Source organism: Tachypleus tridentatus, chromosome 2, assembly GCF_004210375.1.
Source record: "Tachypleus tridentatus isolate NWPU-2018 chromosome 2, ASM421037v1, whole genome shotgun sequence".
In the NCBI taxonomy this organism is placed as follows: domain Eukaryota; kingdom Metazoa; phylum Arthropoda; class Merostomata; order Xiphosura; family Limulidae; genus Tachypleus; species Tachypleus tridentatus.
Window position 1 is genome coordinate 81,046,179 of NC_134826.1, and position 19,018 is coordinate 81,065,196.

At 33.6% G+C, this 19,018-nt stretch overlaps 1 protein-coding gene across 6 annotated transcripts in view; it reads left to right on the forward strand.

The window, feature by feature from the left end:
* Positions 1 to 19,018, forward strand: part of LOC143244340 (uncharacterized) — a 191,352-nt gene that overhangs the window by 140,536 nt on the left and 31,798 nt on the right. For all 6 annotated transcript variants that reach the window (XM_076488824.1, XM_076488823.1, XM_076488825.1 and 3 more), the window contains 4 exons: positions 1,249 to 1,295; positions 5,201 to 5,354; positions 7,491 to 7,675; positions 10,380 to 11,924. In XM_076488824.1, the coding sequence (XP_076344939.1) occupies positions 1,249 to 1,295; positions 5,201 to 5,354; positions 7,491 to 7,675; positions 10,380 to 11,924 (1,931 nt within the window). The remainder of the gene's footprint in view (positions 1 to 1,248; positions 1,296 to 5,200; positions 5,355 to 7,490; positions 7,676 to 10,379; positions 11,925 to 19,018) is intronic.

Genomic DNA, 19,018 nt, shown 5'->3' on the forward strand with positions numbered 1-19,018 from the left:
GTGTGATTTTTTAAGATAGAAATGTTCTTTAAAAGCCGTTATATTTTTTTGCAGTGATCCTATATTAGAAAAAAAAATTGAACATTTAAAATTGTAACCCTAAACCAGGGTGGTCAGGCATGGCCAGATGGTTAAGGCACTTGATTTGTAATTCGAGAGTTGCGGGTTCCCGTCACACCAAACATGCTCGCCCTTTCAGCCGTGGGGCATTATAATGTTATGGTTAATCCCACTATTCGTTGGTAAAAGAGTAATCCAAGAGTTGGCGGTGAGTGGTGATGACTAGCTGCCTTCCCTCTAGTCTTACACTGCTAAATTAGGGACGGCTAGCGCAGATAGCCCTCGTGTAGCTTTGCACGAAATTGAAAACAAACTAACCCCTAACCAGGGCGAATCGGAAAAGACGACGGGGATTATTTCTGATGGAGGCGGAAACTAGTGTAAATTAGTAACAGGTGGTGACGTAAACGATAGATTGGGCTTTATATTTAGTATTGTATAAAGAATTAGAGTAATTAAAATATACTTTAATATATTTATTTGTATGCTAAAACTTCATTAAGGTAACTAAAGTGTGCTTCACGGTTTGGTCCAAAATGCAAATCGCATCAAAACACATTATTCACTTTCCTGCCGATTTTGGTTAGGTTTATTTTGCTTCTTTACGATGCCAAGCGAAGGAGGGTGGAGTAGATTCGGTAGGTTTTTTGTGAGGTATTTTTTTCCGCTGAAGGGAAACGTTTGAATAACAGTGATGTTGATCACCACCACTACAATGTCGGTGCGAGGGAAGATTATCTGACCCGGGTGATATAACCAGCAGTTTCTTTTTGTGTCTGAAACATGAATAATCATGTCGTAGTATTTTACTTATTATAGCGATTGTTTCGTAATTTGACGAAACTTAATATTGGGTCATGTTTGTTCCGGACAAACGATAAATCGAACGCCAAAGTTTTCTATCTAATTGTATAGGCCGGTTTTGGAAGATTGCAGTAGTTTAGAAACGAGTGGTGATAATGTTTAAAATAAAAACTTTATTTTGCTAACGTCGTTTCTTTTGTAGGAAATGCTTGGGTTAAAATACCAACATAAAACAGATACGAAAGAAAGTGTTTAAATTATTTTCAGGCGACGAACTGTTTATTAGTGTTATATTTGTGTATTATTTGGTTTTTCAGGAATAGTGGTAACTAATCAAATGGATACCATAGTTCTTTCATGTTGAACCACTTTTTCCATCCACAGGTGACATTCCAAGACAAAGAGGGCGTTAAACAGGATTTGAACAGCAGGTTCGTTCAGTTCCATGATTTACCTTTTGTTTCCGAGATATTGTAATGAATGTGGATCGATGCAAAGGAGTACCCTTCTTGGTAGTTGTAGTGAATAAACTGTCGAATATGAAATAGTTATGTATACCTAGCTTTAATGTGCGTATAAGTTACAGTAGTTTACCGTCAATTACAAGTTTATCTAAAGCGAGATGGATAAGTCTTGAAGCAGTTTAAATGAAATGTAGGGGTCATTTATGTAATAAAACTACCATTAAAATAAATTACAACCACCTACAAGTGCTGAGAGTGAGGTTAAGCTTTTACTCGGTATTTTTGAAATGTTTTCTAATATAAGGAAATGTCTGCACGTATGACGTTAGCAAACGTTGTAGGTAGATGTTTTATGCTTCAGGGTCGATATCGTTATGTTCACTATACGTTGCTAAGCTCTCTTGTGGTGGGGAGAATAATGTGATGGTAATTGATATGTAAGTCGACATGCTTTTCAAGATAATTAACCTGATTTATCCTTGGCCTACATCATACAAATGATGTATATGGTTTTGCTCTGTTGAGATAAGTCTTTCTCAGTGGTCAGAGCGAACATTCTAGAAGTCCCTTAGCTAATGCTGGATGTTGTTAACCATACTTGTAGCCACTGTCTTGAAGAAATATACTACTTTGAGGGATTAGTCAGTTGTTGCTGCAGATAAGAACCTAACCATTCTAGGAAATGTATACTAAACCTTGAGCTTATATATATTGTAATGAATGGTCTATCAAATTTCATGTTAGTAATATCTTAAAATCTGTACATCTGTTCTGAATTAATACTTGTGCTAAAAGTGTGTGTTAGTTTAAGGTAATATCACTACAGTAAAATGAATAATAACCTAGAAATGAAATCTTCCTTTTCTTGAAACAGGAGTGCTTTTAATGGTTGTAAAACTCATGTTTAATCATTAGAAACTAGGATTTCCCTAGTTTTTTTGGGTGTTTGTACATCTTTGGTAATGTTCTTAGAATGTTCAGTTGTGTATGCAAAATTCAACAAACAATAACTGTTATATGGTGACAGTATTCATATAGTGTGTGTGTGTGTGTGTGTGTGTGTGTGTGTGTGTGTTGATAAAAGATGTATGATCATAAACATTAACTCTATAAACCGGTGTGGACATTATCAGTATCCAGCTGAAAATTCCAGTTTACTCAGCAGATGAATTTTGACTCTGACTGAAAATTAGTTCAACCGTTTAAGAAAATTGAAGTTTGTTTTTTTGTATGGTATGGTGGTAATTATTAGGAAATCATGAAAATAATTCTGTGAGAAATGTGCAAAAAATTAATACAACTTTAAAATGAGCTAAATGCCCTCATTGATCAGGAAATACACACAATTTAAAGGTTAAAAAGTTGTAGTGAAGTCATTAAATCATGGCAGTGATTTTAGTTTGGATTTGGTAGTCTCTATGGTTCCTCTGTCTCCAAGTGTTAAATTAGTGTTAATTTTTTTCAGCAACATTACTTGCCTCATTACGTTATTTGAATAAATGATCTTAATGTTAAACACATTGTGCTTATCATAGTATCTGTGTGTTACTTTTCAAAAGTTGGTGTTGTATTTTATGCACACTATAACATTGATAACTTCAGTCTGGCATATTTAAAACTCAGTATTTTCTCTTTTGTATTTTAAGCAGCTATTTTGAGGAGGAAATTGATATAGTAGTTGGATCTAATCATAAATCATTCTTTAACATGGACGTCAGTAACCAGAAAATTAGTTGTGAGGTCTTTATTTTATCCTTAGGAGCAAATTTTGATTAGATATTAAAAGAACACGTACACAAGTCTATGTATTTCCAAATAAGCACATAACTACTTTAATAATTTGACTTTTAATGTGTTCACTTTGCTAATTATGTCCAAATGTATTCATGAGGAATTTATGGTACATGATGAATTGATGTCTATTTTCATATCTCTTTTGTGTTAGAAGGCTGGATGTGTGGGCTAGTATGCCAGATTTGCTTAGTATGTATCTGTTGGAAGAGAAACTGCATTATGTACTTTCATATTTGTGTGTGTGTGTGTGTGTCGAGGGGTATAGTAAAGTATGATGTAGCTGATTGATGTTTCTGTAAACACATTTCTTCTTTTTGTCAAGAATGTATGTCAATGTGTTTTGCCCATACTGATGATTAATATTAAAACAAGGTATTGATGGCATGATAAATTAGGATAGCCTGTCTGTGTTATACTTCCATGTAATCAGATAATACTGTTTTATATTTTTAGTTCTTATGTTCATATAAATGACTTCTAGCTAGACTTACTGATATATAATAAGTAGCTAGTTACTGTTTCATCTTAGATAGCTAGTAAGGACATTTTGATTTTTACATTAAATACGTCTGAGAAAACTCCCAAGATAATGAGTACAGCTCAGTACACTGTCAGTGTTTTAGTTTTTGTAACATTGCATTGTAATACATATAGTTTAAATCAAGTGAATTTTATACATATAATTTAATTATAAATAATATTTTGTTGGCTTAAAGGCTTATTTTCTTTGTATTTTTTCTATAAGTAACTTTTTCACAAAGTGAGTAGCATGTGATGTAGTGATGGTTTTGGAATCTGCTTTTGACAAATTCACACTAAACAGAAATTGTGTTTTCATTAGCACATTTTGATTAAAGGGCTCTCCACTTTAAGTACTAGTTTTAGAAAGATTTAAAGGTGTCAACATGTACTATTTATGTGATAATTATTCCTTTCCCACCAATAGTTGTGTTATCAGTGTTGTTGGTTTTTTGTGGGGATTTTTGTATGACAAGAGTCTGATTTCACTTGCTTGATACTAAGGAATCTGTGTTGAAATACTTATGACATCAGCACTGTAACCTTTAAACATAAAATACTAGTTTTTAGTATGGAGTATTTGATTGATAAATCCAGGAAATTATAAGGTTCTAGTTACAAGTTGTTGCTGGAAGTTAAAATGTTACATGTTAGATAAATGAAAATTTTTGTAATGTATTTTTATTGTGTACATTCTGTATAGTCAATTACTAGTGTTCTTAAATCAAATGATCTACATATAGTTTAACCATTAAAAGTAATAAATATAAAGTTGTAAGATTAAAGTTGAAATATATTTGTATAGTTGAGAATATTGCCGTAGCTACTTTTAAACAAATCTCTATTCTACTGTAAATTCTTCTAGTTTAGTTACTAATAAACTTGACTGCAATTTCTTAGATTTGTTTTTTTTATAGTACCTCCATTTCTTCAGCTATTAGTTATCACATGACATAAAAAAGTTTCGTAATTAAAAGTATCCAAGAACAACTTACTGAATTCTGTCTATTGTTTATTGCTCAACAGATACTAGTATAAAGATAAAAGGTTTTATAAACTTATTGGTAATGTTTTGTTTGAGTTTATTTTGCAAAAGTGTTATCCATATTTCTTAAATAAAAAAATATAAGAAGTCTCAGATACATGAAGAATCTACATTACAAAATAGTTAACTTATTTCCAGTCAAGTTCAATTTTGTTTTCATACTTTTTATAATGGTGCTTAACTTTCTATATATGAAAACAAATTTTTCATAAAACTGATAATTTTATTAACTTTGTTTGAACTTTTGAGAATAACCTAGTTACCATTGACGGTAATGGTATTGGTGGTTTTATCTCAGTGTTACACACATTGCAGACAATGTAAATAAAGAAATAAACTTAGTAGTGGTTGAGTTTTAGTGCAAATATATCTCGTTTATGCATTATTGGATGTGACTTATGAATTCTGTTTTATAAAAGCTGATGTCAAGAGTTAATATTTTGAAAACATTATTTGTATAGATATCAAGTTTTTATTTAAAATTAGTCTCAACTTTTGATGTTGTACATTATAGGTTATCACAGAATGGCAACCATTGTCCATCTACTCCTGAGAGAGAATCGTCCAGTTCTGACAGTAGCTCTAGTAGCTCTGAAGAAAGTACTTCTGATTCGGAAGACAGCGACAGCAGTGGGTCAAGTGATGACTCTATCGCAGAAAGGGAGAAGGTAAATTTTATGTAGGACTTTACCAGGTCCACAGTATCTGTGTGTGTGATATAATAATCATTACCTCTAGAATAAACCATTTGCCACTTTTAATTCTGTAAATGTGATTAACTTTTCTAATGCTACAGATGCAATGTTTTAAAAGTAAACTCCAAATGTAAGTCTAAATGTTTCAATTTTACCTCTCAAGTGGAAAAGATGAATTATATTATAGTAATAATTTTTTTAATACTAAGGTAGGGGAGTATGGAAATCAATTAGTCATTTTTATGTCTTGAGAATGATAAAAATATTGGTGGATATATTTAATGGGTGAACAATAAACACTGAAATTAGGCATGTTTTGAGCTGTAACTTGGTCTTTCAAGTTCATATAAGGTTATATATCCAACCTCAGTAGAAGTAAAACTTTAAACTTTTATTTTTCAGGACACTGCTATTTCCTCTTTTAAACTCTTGTAAAGTACTAGCCTTCACTATTTTTAAAAGGATATGATTCCATAAATTAATAACCTTATTTGACAAATAGAATAGGCTTAATTGTCAGTCATTTCCAAATCATATACTTGTATCCTTTCACCCAGTTCATTATCTTTAGAATAAAGTAAAAAAGATAGCAGAGACCTTAATCCTATTGATCCCCCCAGATGACCTTGTAAACTTTACTAATATTATCTCTTGTCCATCTTTCCTGATGAGAAAATTCATTAAGAAATAGTAACTAATCCTTGTAATTCTTTTGCCTCTGTAATTTTCTTAGTAGGCATTCTCTGAACCCTTTCAGTAAGGTTACATCTTTCATTACAAATGGACATCAAAACTGTATTACAAGTAATTTCTATCAAGTAACTTATTTATAGATATAATTACTGCTTTTGTCTTGTAATTGATATGTCTATAAATATATTTAAAAATCCTATTAGCATTACTGTTAAGAATAAAATTCTGACCCTTGAATTATCTGTTAACCAATATCTTCAGTCACACTGGTGAGTAATATACCATTTATAATAGGTATATCAACCAAATTATGATAACCCAAATGCATATGCTACATTTACTGTAGTTAAAGGTCCCTTTCTAGATATTTGTCCAACTTTCCAGTTGAATTTATTCTGTGCTACCTCACATAGTATCCTCAGTAGATCTAGAAATATCAATGAGTTTAATGTTGCAGGCAAATTTTACTTGTGCCACTACCAATATCACTAAGTAAGCAAAAACAGTCTGGGGCACTGACCCCTAAGGTGCTATAAATGGTAGCAAGAGTTCAGTTTGTGTGGACTCTGTTAATAAAAACCTTACAATTTCTCTCATAAGCCACCTAAAATCTAGTTAACTGGTCTTTCTCCACTTTCATTTATTCAGATTGCAAATCTCATTCATGAAGAAAGTTAACAGATTAAGGCAAGATTTCTGTGCAGTAAATCCTCGTTGTTTTTCTTTTATGATGTGATATTTTGCTAAGTGATTTTTGAGCTTGTTTTATTGGATTACAGAAGTAAGATTAGCTGGTTTATGATTTCCAGGGCAACTCTTAGCACCCTTTTAAAAAATATAACTAAAAAGTCTCCAATTTCTTGATTTCTGCTCCTAATCCCCCAGTTTACATTTTAATAGAGCAAGCTCTTCATGTTTAATGTATTGTATCTTTTGGAGTCTCCTTAAAGTTCAGTTGAGCCCACAGTTTTCAGTTGTTTCATCGGATGTGTTGCTAACTTAGTCAACATTTGCACTTTGTGTTTAATAGTTTCAATGTGCATTCAAATCTATAAACTTTAAAATTTCATACATGAATGTGGCAAGTGTTTAAGTCTTAAGTTTCTGAAAGGAGATTAGGAAACCACCAAGAACAAAAACTACGTTATAAGGTTTTATTTTATTTTTTTTACAAATTATGAAAGTAAGTTGTGAATGTTATAGCTTGAACATGGTTAGATACTATATACCTTATAACTATATCCAACTTCATATTGGTGTATTTGGTTGTATATGCAAGTGATATGTAGTAAACACTGTCTGTATAAGGCTATCAGTTAATTAAGTTCTTTTGGAACTTTTACTTCTTTAGTTTAGAAAAACAAAACTGTGTCACAGGTTTATTTTGTTGGTTGTTGTTTTTTTAATTCTTTATAGCCTGAAACTCAAAGCTGGCGTCTTTCCAATTTTGTGGACAAAGATGCTTCTTCACCTTTGATTCCATTTGGAAATGTATCCACAGGAGAACAGAATAAGAAGTCACAAATTATCACTGATCAGATCTCTGATCAAGATTCTCACAGCAATACCCCAGTTGAAAAATCAAATGAGGGTCATAGGAGGTACTGTGAAAAATAGTCTTTTTAATGCAGGCTTTCTCACCTTTGGCTGTTCTGTTATGTACACTGTTACAAAACACAATACTCTACTTCTGAATATGGCCTTTTATTTAAAAAAAATCCTGCTGTTCAAACTATTCTAATTATTTTATTTTGTTACTTTTATTTTTTTACACTCTAGTGATAGTATTTCTTCTGGTTTTTATATGTATATATATTTACCAATGTCTTTTGTACAGCTGATATGGAAAAGTATATTCTTTCTAAGTTTTAAATATACTAACTGAGGGTATCCATTCAGGAAAAAATAAATAAAATAATTATCATATAATGTCCACTGTTTTCATACTTTTGTTATTAAATCTCTTATGACCTCATTAGGTGTTAATTACATATTCTGCTTTGTGGAAAATAATAATTGACTCATTTAACTACTTAAGTACTTGTCTACTTTTAAAACTAAAATTTTGTTTCAGAGTGTATTTTAATCTTCCTTCTCTTTAAAAAATCCAAAAATTAAATAATTCATGTACACTATTGGACAGTTTCCAATTAATATACAAAAAATTATGGTAATCAAGCCAACTAACTTTGGGTGAGAAATGCTAAGACATGCATACATGCACTTAATGCTTTGTCTTTATAGCAAAATTCATTACAATAAGCAAAATATTCCAAATATATTATTTTTCTGTCTTTTGTTTATTTAGTCCAAGTGTGGCATAATTTACATGCCTGTTTTAACCTTATAATACCTTTAAGTCACTCAAACCCTTTAGTGACAACCAGCAGTAATGTAACTCACCATAAGTTGGAGTGAGTATTGGATTACCACATGGAAAAGTAATAAAACTTACCAGTCAGTTGGTAGACTCATCAGATTTAAACTTAATAAAGACCAATATAAGTCATATAAGCATTTAAACATAATAAAACATACAAGCCTTTAAAAAATAATACATTTTATTTTCTGCTCAGTGCTATTTCTTCTATTTTTAGGTGTTTACTTGTTTCATTACATTTACATGCCTTAAAAGGATTTAGTTTTGTTAGGTTATGTTTTATTGGGTAGTTTATTTGTTCTAAATAAACCATTATATTGGATTATCAATTTAAACTCTCTTCACCAACAGGAAACTCTCATTTCTTGCTTTATTTGAAATTTTCCTTTATTAGTAGTTTTAAAAGTTTTTTAAAATAACTTTAATAGCAGGTATGTCATAGAAATACATTTTTTTATTGTCTGATCACAAAATGTCACTTGCTGTGGTACATATATATGAGATAAAGTCAAATACACAATCATTTGAATTTTAAATCGGAAATAATTTCACTCACAGTTTTAACAGTCATCTTAGGAAATAATTATTAGACAATATTCCCCTGATTTTTTCTTTTGTTATTGAATCTGTTGTGATCTCATTAGATGCCAGTCGTATATTCTCTGCTTTGTGGTAGATAACAATTGACTCGTTTTACCGATTAAGTACTTGTCTACTATTATAGGCAAAAGCCTATTTCAGTGTGTCTTTTTTGTTTTTGATAGGAAGCACACTCAAAGTAAAAATGTATCTCAGAATGGCTGGTATGGGTATTAACACTTTTATTGATAAACAGAGAACAATGTTTTGACCTTTCTAGGTCATCTTCAGGTTAACAAAGAGAGTGTTTGCAACTGACTGTTGCCAGATGCATGTCTTAGGGATGAGAGTATAAATGGGTATGGGAAATAAAACAAGACTTCATCAACATCAAGAAATTTCCTCAAAAAAACCATGGAAACAAATTACAAGAACACACCTAGACCAACAACAAACAAACAATAGATCCCAAAATACTACAAAATCTTACACTGCTGCATACCATATGTTTCAGACATCAGCAAAAAATAACCAACCACAACTTCTATATTGGAAAAACAAGCAGAAAAGTGGGAACTAAATTCAAAGAACACAAAAACACCTTCACATCAAATAAACACAACATAACTATAGAAAACACCCAGATACTAAGTAGAAAAACAAATATAAACAAACACAAAATAAGTCTTAATTATGCAGCAACTAAAATCAAAATTAAACCAATATAAAAGAACACCTTTATACCTATACAAATTAATAACCTAACATTTAACTGTAACACCCCCTACAATATTGTACCTGCTTATGTTCGTGTCCCTAAGATGTGCCTGGCAATGGTCAGTTGCAAACTCTATCTTTGTTAACTTGAAGAGGACTTAGGAAGGTCAGAACATTGTTCTCTGCTTATCAATAAAAGTGTTAATACCCGTACCAACCATTCTTAGATGTGTCTTTTTTTTGTCGTTTTTCATTCCTTTGGCAAAATTCCTAAAATGAGATAATTCAAAGTTTCTAAAGTTTTTTAGTGAAGGATTTAGGAATATGAAACTGAAAATCATCTGAAGGATGTGGAATTATACTGCACTCATTGGTGTTTTGGAACTGGTTGCTATAAATCATAGAAACCCAACAATAGTCTGAAGATGAGAATTTGTAAAATTATTAGTATTTAGAGAATATATGTCATGAAATGTAGACACATGTCCTCAAAGCCCAGATATAAACTAAATTTTCAGATTTTGGTTATTCATAGACTTTTGTCATTCTTAATATTTCCTTTCTGTTTGTGATAAAATTTACATGAAATCTATACTTGTTTACTGATAATTATGTTTTTTATATTACAGCTCTAGTGCAGAGCTACGTATGGCAGCTGGTTTAGGAAATGCAGAAGTCAGAATATTGTTATCTCCAGTACATTTACCACCTGGCTTTCAACCTGAAGACAGCATGTTCATCAACAATAGTCCATTCTCGTCCTATAGTAAGCAATGGGAAGATGATGGAGAAATGGGTCAATTGGATAATAACTGGTCTGAGGTTGCAGACAGTGAAAAAAGGGTTTGCCCTTCTCAGCTTAAGAAGGGAATTCACCCTTCTCTGAAGGAGAATGTTAATGTTGAGGGATTAAATAGTGGTTTTGCTTCTCAGAAAAGATCTGCTCAGAAACTTACCTCCAGGAAAAAAGATTTCAAGGAGTGTTTTCTGCCGTCACCTACACAGGCAAATAAATCTGAACAGCAGTCAGATGACATTTCTGCCATTAAAGGTTATGATTTGATTAAAAAACCTCTCTCTTCTAAGCCTTGTGATGGAGTTGTTAAACACAATGTTGGAAAGAAGAAAGAAAGAACCCTGTCCTCAACAAATTCTGCACTGGAAAGATCGAGGAATAAAGAAGAAAATAAAAATTTTTATTTAAAAACTAGCAAAGTAGAAGTGAAACACAAAAGAGATTTGATTAGTAATTTAACACCAAAGCTACTTGTGAATGATTCTGAAAAGCCTACCTCAAGCAAATGTCCTAATGAGAAAACAACAGCTCGAAAATTAACACCAAAATACGTTTCTGATACATCAAACATTACTGAAAATAATGATAATACAGTAAGAATCACTTCTCCTGTTAAAGTTCAGAAGACAAATAAACATCTGTCTACTTCTAAGTCCTCAATTTCTCAGAAAAGTAGGTCTTTATCTCCCAAACAGATTACTACTACAAAAAAGGCTGCATTGAAATACAAGTCAGGTAGATTGAAAGAAAAGCATGAAAGTTCCATAACTTCTAATGTGTTGAAAGTTATAGACAGTGTTGCCAAACATGCAACAGTTACAAGTCATTCAGAACTAGAGGACTTGGATGTAGATAGAACTGAAGTTAGTCAAAAGAATTTAGAAGACAACAATATTTTCAAAAGACTGGAACTTCCTTTCAGCCAAGGTAACTTCTCACCATTAATGGAAACTGTATTTGAATTTCAAAATGAACAGAAACACAATATCATTCCAGAAATCCTAGTGAGTATAAAACTTAATCTTATTAATAGGATACCTTCAGCTCCGCTGCAGTTTCAGCTTAATAGAACTTATTCATCACTTGATAGTGATGTTAAATTAAGGACAGAAAATGATTATCAAGACATTACTAAAGAAAATAATGTAATAAAGGGGTTAGAAGTAAAAAAAGAGGACCTCAAGACAGCCATAGGTAATGATAAAGCTTGTACAAAAGACAAGAGTATCAGTACTAGTAAATTAAAGCCATCTGACAAGGATAAAGTGAAAACATTTAAAAGAAAAGCTCCAGAAGAAACTAGGATAGAGGGAAAGAAGAAAAAGGTTTCTTCAGATACTGCATCTGTAGCATTAGTGCTTGAAGTGGATAATATAGAGTAAGTTTTAGTGTTTTAATGTTCACTGATCTATCAGTATGTTTTTTATTACCTGTAATTATTTAATGTTCTTGAATTCTTGTGCATGTTGTGTTGTACAGTGAAAGAAATGTGGTTAAAAAAAATTAAAATTTTGACCTGATTTCAAAATTTTGATAACTAGGATTTTTTAGTTTTTGTATATTTCTCCTGTAATTTTATCTGTTTTTTTTAATGAATAAATAACCATAAGCAGTGGGTGTGTTGAGTTTTGTGATTGTTACTTAAATAAATTGTTTTAAATTTAACCCTAAATAAGTTGACTGTGCATAAAATTAGTGGTTGTTTTGGTCATTAAATTTTTTGACAAACTGTAAAAAATTACTAACATTTCTCTTCATTTATAATTTGATATTAGAGCTTTCAAACATTACAATTTTTGTGCTTGTTGATTCATTTCTTGCATAAATATACTCTTTTATAAATGAATTATTTTCTTTGTGTCAAGATCATGGTGAATGTTTATTGCCTTTTATTTCACTGCAATTGTAAAACTCAAGAAATAGGGAGTGAATGAGCAAAATGAAATCTGGATTCATCCATTCACTTGCTATTTCTTGAATATATCATATGAAGTGTTATTTTGCATATGAGAATAGATATACCCACTGTTCTTTAATAACATAGAACTTGACAGTACAGTATATCTATAAATTAACACAAAATAGTTTTAAAACACAATACTTTTCTAGCTTATTCCTTAAGATTATAGATAATATAAATCCAACTCTCTAAGTGAATTTAATATCTGATTTTTCCTGCTTTCTGAATGCAGTTGAAAACAAACATTGTTGGTTGAGAGCTGGTTTTTGTTTTGAAAACAAGAATACTTTGTGATCATTCTGTGTAACACAGTAGAAAATATTTGTTTGACGGCATTTTTGTTACTTTGGTGTATGTGATATGTGCCTAAAACGGTATATTTACATAATAAATCAAGTATGTGTAATGTGATAATCTTGTTTGTGTCCACATCAAATTATGTCTGTCATGCTATTTAAATAAGCTGATAACTAACAGGCACATTTTTAAGGCAGTTTTAGGATTGTATATTTATTGTTGAATTATGCTTGATGTTTATTTTATTCTGTGCCCCTCGATGTGGATTCCTGTATGTGGTGAGAGCCCAGAGAAGGTTCTATACTTTCAGTTTACTTCCTCTGGGATCTAAACATCCACCTGCATGTTTGCCGTACGTGGTGATCTGTGAAGGGGAGGAGAGGATCCTGATGGCTGAGGGGTCCAACTCCAACACACCAATTTGGCCTTGAATTCCTGTAGACAGGTGGTCTTGGGATGGCCTCCCCAAGATCAGTCAGCTAGTCCATTTGGGCCAGGGTCAACTGAGTGCCAGTGTAGGATGTCCTCAACAGGTGTAGTGGACATTGTCTGATACTAGTGTTCGGGTATAGTGCTCACGAAACCCTAGTGTCGCTGCCATTACCTTATATGGCACTGTAGTGCATCTGCTCATAGGGCTCCATGGTGGGTGGAGTCAGTGGGCACTGAAATATTCTTTTTTGATATTATGGATACCCCTAAAAAATAACAAACAAGCATGACAATGTAGAGAAAAATCTCACTACTAGTAAACGACCACACATTGATGACTCTGTATGGTCAAACTCATAACTTGAATCTGTCCTATGAATTTTTAATTATACATTCTTTAACTGAAAAACCCTTAGGGCAGATGTATCCATTTTTTATTCAGAAGGGTTTTGAAGGGCTTGGCTCTCCTAAATTGGAAAAAAAATTATGGTGTGAGGACATTTTAGTGGAAACAGCTTCATCACAACATTTCAAACTCCTCTTGAAGTCGAGGACCATTGGGGATATACCCATTGAGGCTACTCCTCATTCTACTTTGAATTCTTCCAGAGGAGTTACAGTTGAGAGTGATTTAAAAACCATTCCAGAGTCGGAGATCCTCGCAGGTTTCACCAGCTAAAGTGTTACAGCTGTGCGCCAAATTTTTACTCGTAATGTTAACATTTACAACATCGAGTCCTCTGATCACAATCAAAGCAGGATATCTGAATTTTAAGGTGTGCTCTTATATTCCTAACCCTGTTAGATGTTTTCATTGTCAATGATTTTGTCACTCAAACATCTTGCCATGGTTCCTTAACATGTGTCTGTTGTGCTGGTAATGACCATGATGCTTTTGAATGCCAACTAGAACTGCATTGTGTTAACTGTAATGGTCCACATCCTTACTATTTTACTTTTTTCCCTAAATGGGTGAAAGAGAAAGAAGTACAACATCTCAAGACAGTTCACAATATTACTTATCAAGAGGCTTGGAAATTACTATTCCCTATTCCATCTCATACTTATTCTGCTGTAATCCATTCCACTACTACAGTAGGAGTTGAGACAGGCCTTTCTGTGCCTCCTACAGAATCCTTAACAGTGCATCTTAATCTAGTACCCTCCAAAATCAACAAAGTTAATGAATCAGTATCTATTTCTATCATTGTCCTTACCACATCTTTCAGTCATTGCCCAACTTCACCTTGTTCAAGCCCAGGTGTTCCCATGGGGTCTTTGTCTCTTCACACCCCAAAAATTAAACAACCCAGTCGTTCACGTTCTCAATCACTGGAACGTATATTTACAAACTCTGACCTACCTACTTAATCTAGAGAGTGACTGACCCACATCCAGTAAAGAAAAAAAAGTGTGGTTGCAAGCAGATGGTTTCCATGCCAAATTCTCCTCCAAAATAAATAAAAATGGCCACACTAATCCAATGGAGCTGTCAAGGTTTTCAATCAAATGTGAATGACATCAAGGATTTTTTTTTTTTTTGCAGGAAACATTTTTAAAACCTACCAATACAGCCACAACTCAACAATACTCCTTATACCGAAATGACAGGTCGTGTAGGACAAGGGGAGTAGCACTGTTGGTTGATCAACATGTGCCAACTCAGTCCTTGTCATTGAATATGCCCTTGGAGACTGTAGTTATCTGTATCTCCTTGGGTTGTACCATCACTGTTTGTTCTCTGTACCTTACCCCTGGAACAAATTATCATCCATCAGACCTTGATGCCCTCATTGAGCAACTGCCAAACCCTTTTTAATTTTGGGGAATCTTAATGGGCATAATCCCCTCTGGTGTGGTTGTATTATTGATGTGAGGGGTTGTGCTATAGAGCATATGCTCCTGAATCACAACCTATCTTTCTTCAGTACTGGCTCTTAAACTTATTTTCATGCACCCAGTTGGTCATTTACTGCTATAGATCTTTGTATCTGCTCCCCTTCACTTTTCACTTGCTTTTCTTGGGAGGTTAACATCAATCCACAGGGTAGTGATCATTTTCCTATCATATTAAGAGAGATTAGCTGTGGTCAGTGGAAGTTGGACCAGGCCAACTGGCCCTCTTTCACTGCTCTCTTGGAACTTGATCCTGCTATCTTATGTAAATCATCGAAAGATGATTGTATAGCAGCAGTAACTAACTGTATTATCCAAGCAGCTGCTCAATGCATCCCCAAAACCTCAACATCTTTCCCACAGTATCCCTGCCCTTGGTGGAATTCTGCTTGTTCTATAACACGAAAAGCTCAGAAACGTGCTTCGGATAAATTTCGTAGATATCCCACGCTTACAAACCACATTGCATTTCAGCAAGCCTGTGCACAGGCTTGGTGAGTTAGACATCAGAGCCAGAGGATATCTTGGATTAAATTTACCTCCAGCATTTCTTCAACCACCAATTCAAAAGTCATATGGGACAAGATCCAGAAGGTGAGTGGATGGTATACTTCTGCCCCCCTCTCTGTATTAATATTCAGTGGCCATAAAGTTGCTGATGTTCAGATAATTTCCAAAACTTTTGGTGAATGTTTCTCTCATGTATCTAGCTCTTCAAACTCATCCCCTTCCTTCTTAGCTGTTAAAACATGACTAATCATCCCCATGACTACAATCGCCTTCTTACACTGGTGGAACTCAAGCTTGCACTTCATTGGTCTGGCAATACATTAGTTGGACCTGATGATATACATTACGAGATGCTACGCCACCTTTCTCCTGGCTGTTTTTAACTGGATATGGTAGGAGAATGTCTTTCCTGATGCTTGGCACCAAGTTATTGTACTCCTTATTTTTAAACCTGGGAAGGATCCAAAGATTACTTTGAATTACCATCCCATTGCTTTGACGAGTTGTCTCAGTAAGACCTTAGACAGAATGATTAATGCTCATCTTGTTTGATTCCTTGAATCAAACAACCTTCTCTCACCCACTCAGTGTGGTTCCAAAGATAATGCCCCACAACAGACCACTTAATTTGTTTTGAAACATCAGTTAGAGAAGCCTTTTTGAAGCACCATCTTGTTTCTTTTTTTTTTATTTAGAGAAAGCTTATGATGCACCATGGAGATATGGCATCTTGTGAGACCTTCATTCATATGGATTGTTTGGCAATTTGCCACTTATTATTAAGCATTTTTTAATGAACTGCCGATTCCAGGTCCGTGTGGGCTCAACACTTTCCCTTTTTTTCCTACAGGAACTTGGAGTCCCACAGGACTGTGTTCTGAGTGTCCCACTTTTCATTATAAATATTAATGTCATCAGTGAACAGCTACTCCCTACAATTGCAAATGGTCTTTTTGTTGATGACTTTCACATCCAATGTCAGTCATCAAACATGAGGTTTAATGAGCAGCAACTACAAACTGCAATCAATCATATATTTAAGTGGACCACAGCAAATGGTTTTCAATTTTCTCTCCCTAAAACTGTTTGTGTACATTTCTGCTGTCAATGGGGTATTCATCCAGATTCAGAACTTTGTATTGATGATGCTGTATTTCCTGTCGTCCCTGAGGCAAAGTTCTTAGGTCTTATATTTGACTGTGAATTAAACTTTATTTTCCATATCAAGCAACTTTGTATCAAATTTATAAGAACACTGAACATCCTCCATGTGCTTTCTTCCACCTCTTGGAGAGCGGATTGATACTCTATGCTTAAAATTTATCTTGCCCTTATCCGATCCAAACTTGACATTGGGTCTATGGTTCTGCCAGAACCTCAGCACTGAATATGCTGGATCCTATCCACCATCAGGGGCTTCAGCTTTACACTGGGACCTTTTGTACTTCTCCAGTCCAAAGTTTGTATGTGGAGTTCCATGAACCCTCTCTTTATATTTGCTGTTTGCAACTGTCTCTTATGTATGCTTCCAAACTTTGCTCTTTACCACCACATCGTACTTGAAGTTGTGTTTTCCATCCTCAGTGAGCCACACTTTTCTATAATAGGAAATCTGCCATTGTTCCTTTTAGCCTTCATATTCAAGCACAATTAGAAAAATTGGATACAACTTTGAATAGCATAGCAGTATCAACAGTTTTGCCTCTTCCACCATGGTTGTTAATTACTATCCCCAATTGTGACTCATCTTTGAGTTATCTGAGGAAGGCTGGTACTCTCTATTGGAAATATTACTTTTTACTTGCTGAACATCTTTCAAACAATCCATTTGTTCCAATATATACGGATGGTTCAAAATCAGGTGACTCTGTAGGTTCTATCGTGGTTTGTTACATTTCGGTTGTAGCACACAGATTCTGTGTTCACTGCCAAATTATAGGTTATTTCTCTTGCCCTGAATTATACTGAAATTATGCAATATACGAATTGTACAATCTGTACTTATTCACTCAGCTGTCTATTGGCCCTGACATCATTTCATGTTAGTTACCGTCTTATTCATATCAATATCCAAAACAAACTGGCCTATCTCTCTTTATCATCTATTTCTGTCCAGTTTTTTTGGATACCAGGTCATGTTGGTATTCGTGGGAATGAGCTAGCTGACAGAGCAGCAAAGTCCATCTGCTCTGGCTCTGTCACTACCATCCCTGTTCCATACATGGACTATGGTCCAGTTATCAAAACCGATTATACACCAGTTGGCAGTCGACCTGGAGTGAGCAACGAAATAATAAGCTTTTTCAAATCAACCCTTCTTTTGCTCTTTAGCCATCTTGTTTCTGTAAAGATTGAGGGGAGGAAGTTTTTTTGGCTAGGCTATGCATTGGTCACAGTTATTAACTCACCACTTCTTTTTATCTGGCACTGATGCACCAATGTGTGGTCTGTGTGACATTCAGGTCACAATCATACATATTTATTATCATGCCGTTGTTACAACGAAGAACGGCAATGTTTTAAACATATTTTTAAGGTCGGTTTGCCCTTGACATTAACCAATGTAATAGGTGATACTGGCTGCCTCACTCGTGTTTTTACATTTTTAAGACTCATTGGTCTTTTTAACTTAATTTAAGGTTTTTATTGGACTATACACTGTTTTAGCATGATTTCTTTTACACATTTTAATTTTATTTTGACATGAACCCAGGACTGGAAAGGCCAACTTCAGGTGACTGACAGCAAGTTTGAACTTAATGCTTTAGTCTTCCTGGCAGGTCTTAATTTTATATATTTTAACCTTCATTTCCATATACCATTTTAGTATACTGCATCTTGTTTGGCACAGATTGCCTAGTAGCTTTGTGCCAATAAACATGAAATACCTACCAACCTGCCTTATTCTGTGCTGTTGTACTTTCCATTATATTTGTAAAACAAAGAAGGGTGAAACATAATTTCCATAACTTATATCATGACTTATTGAAACAAAAATATATCTCAAGACAACTGGTAGGGGTATTAAAACTTTTATTAAAATAAAGTAGAGAACAACATTTCTACCTTTTTAGGTCACCTTCAGGTTAAGGAAGAGTGTTTGTAACTGACATTTGCTGGGCATATATCTCGGGGATGAGTGTGTAAACGGGTACAGGATTCTAGGAGGCATTGTAGTATATGTTATGTTATTAATTAGTATAGGTATAAAGGTGTTCCTTTATATTGATTTAATTTTGGTTTTAGTTGCTGTATAAATAGGGCTTCTTTGATTTTGTTTGTTTATTTGTTTCCCTACTTAGTATCTGGGTGTTATTTATGGTTATGTTGTGTTTATTTAATTTGCAATGTTCAAAAATGTTTGAAGTTGTTTTTTT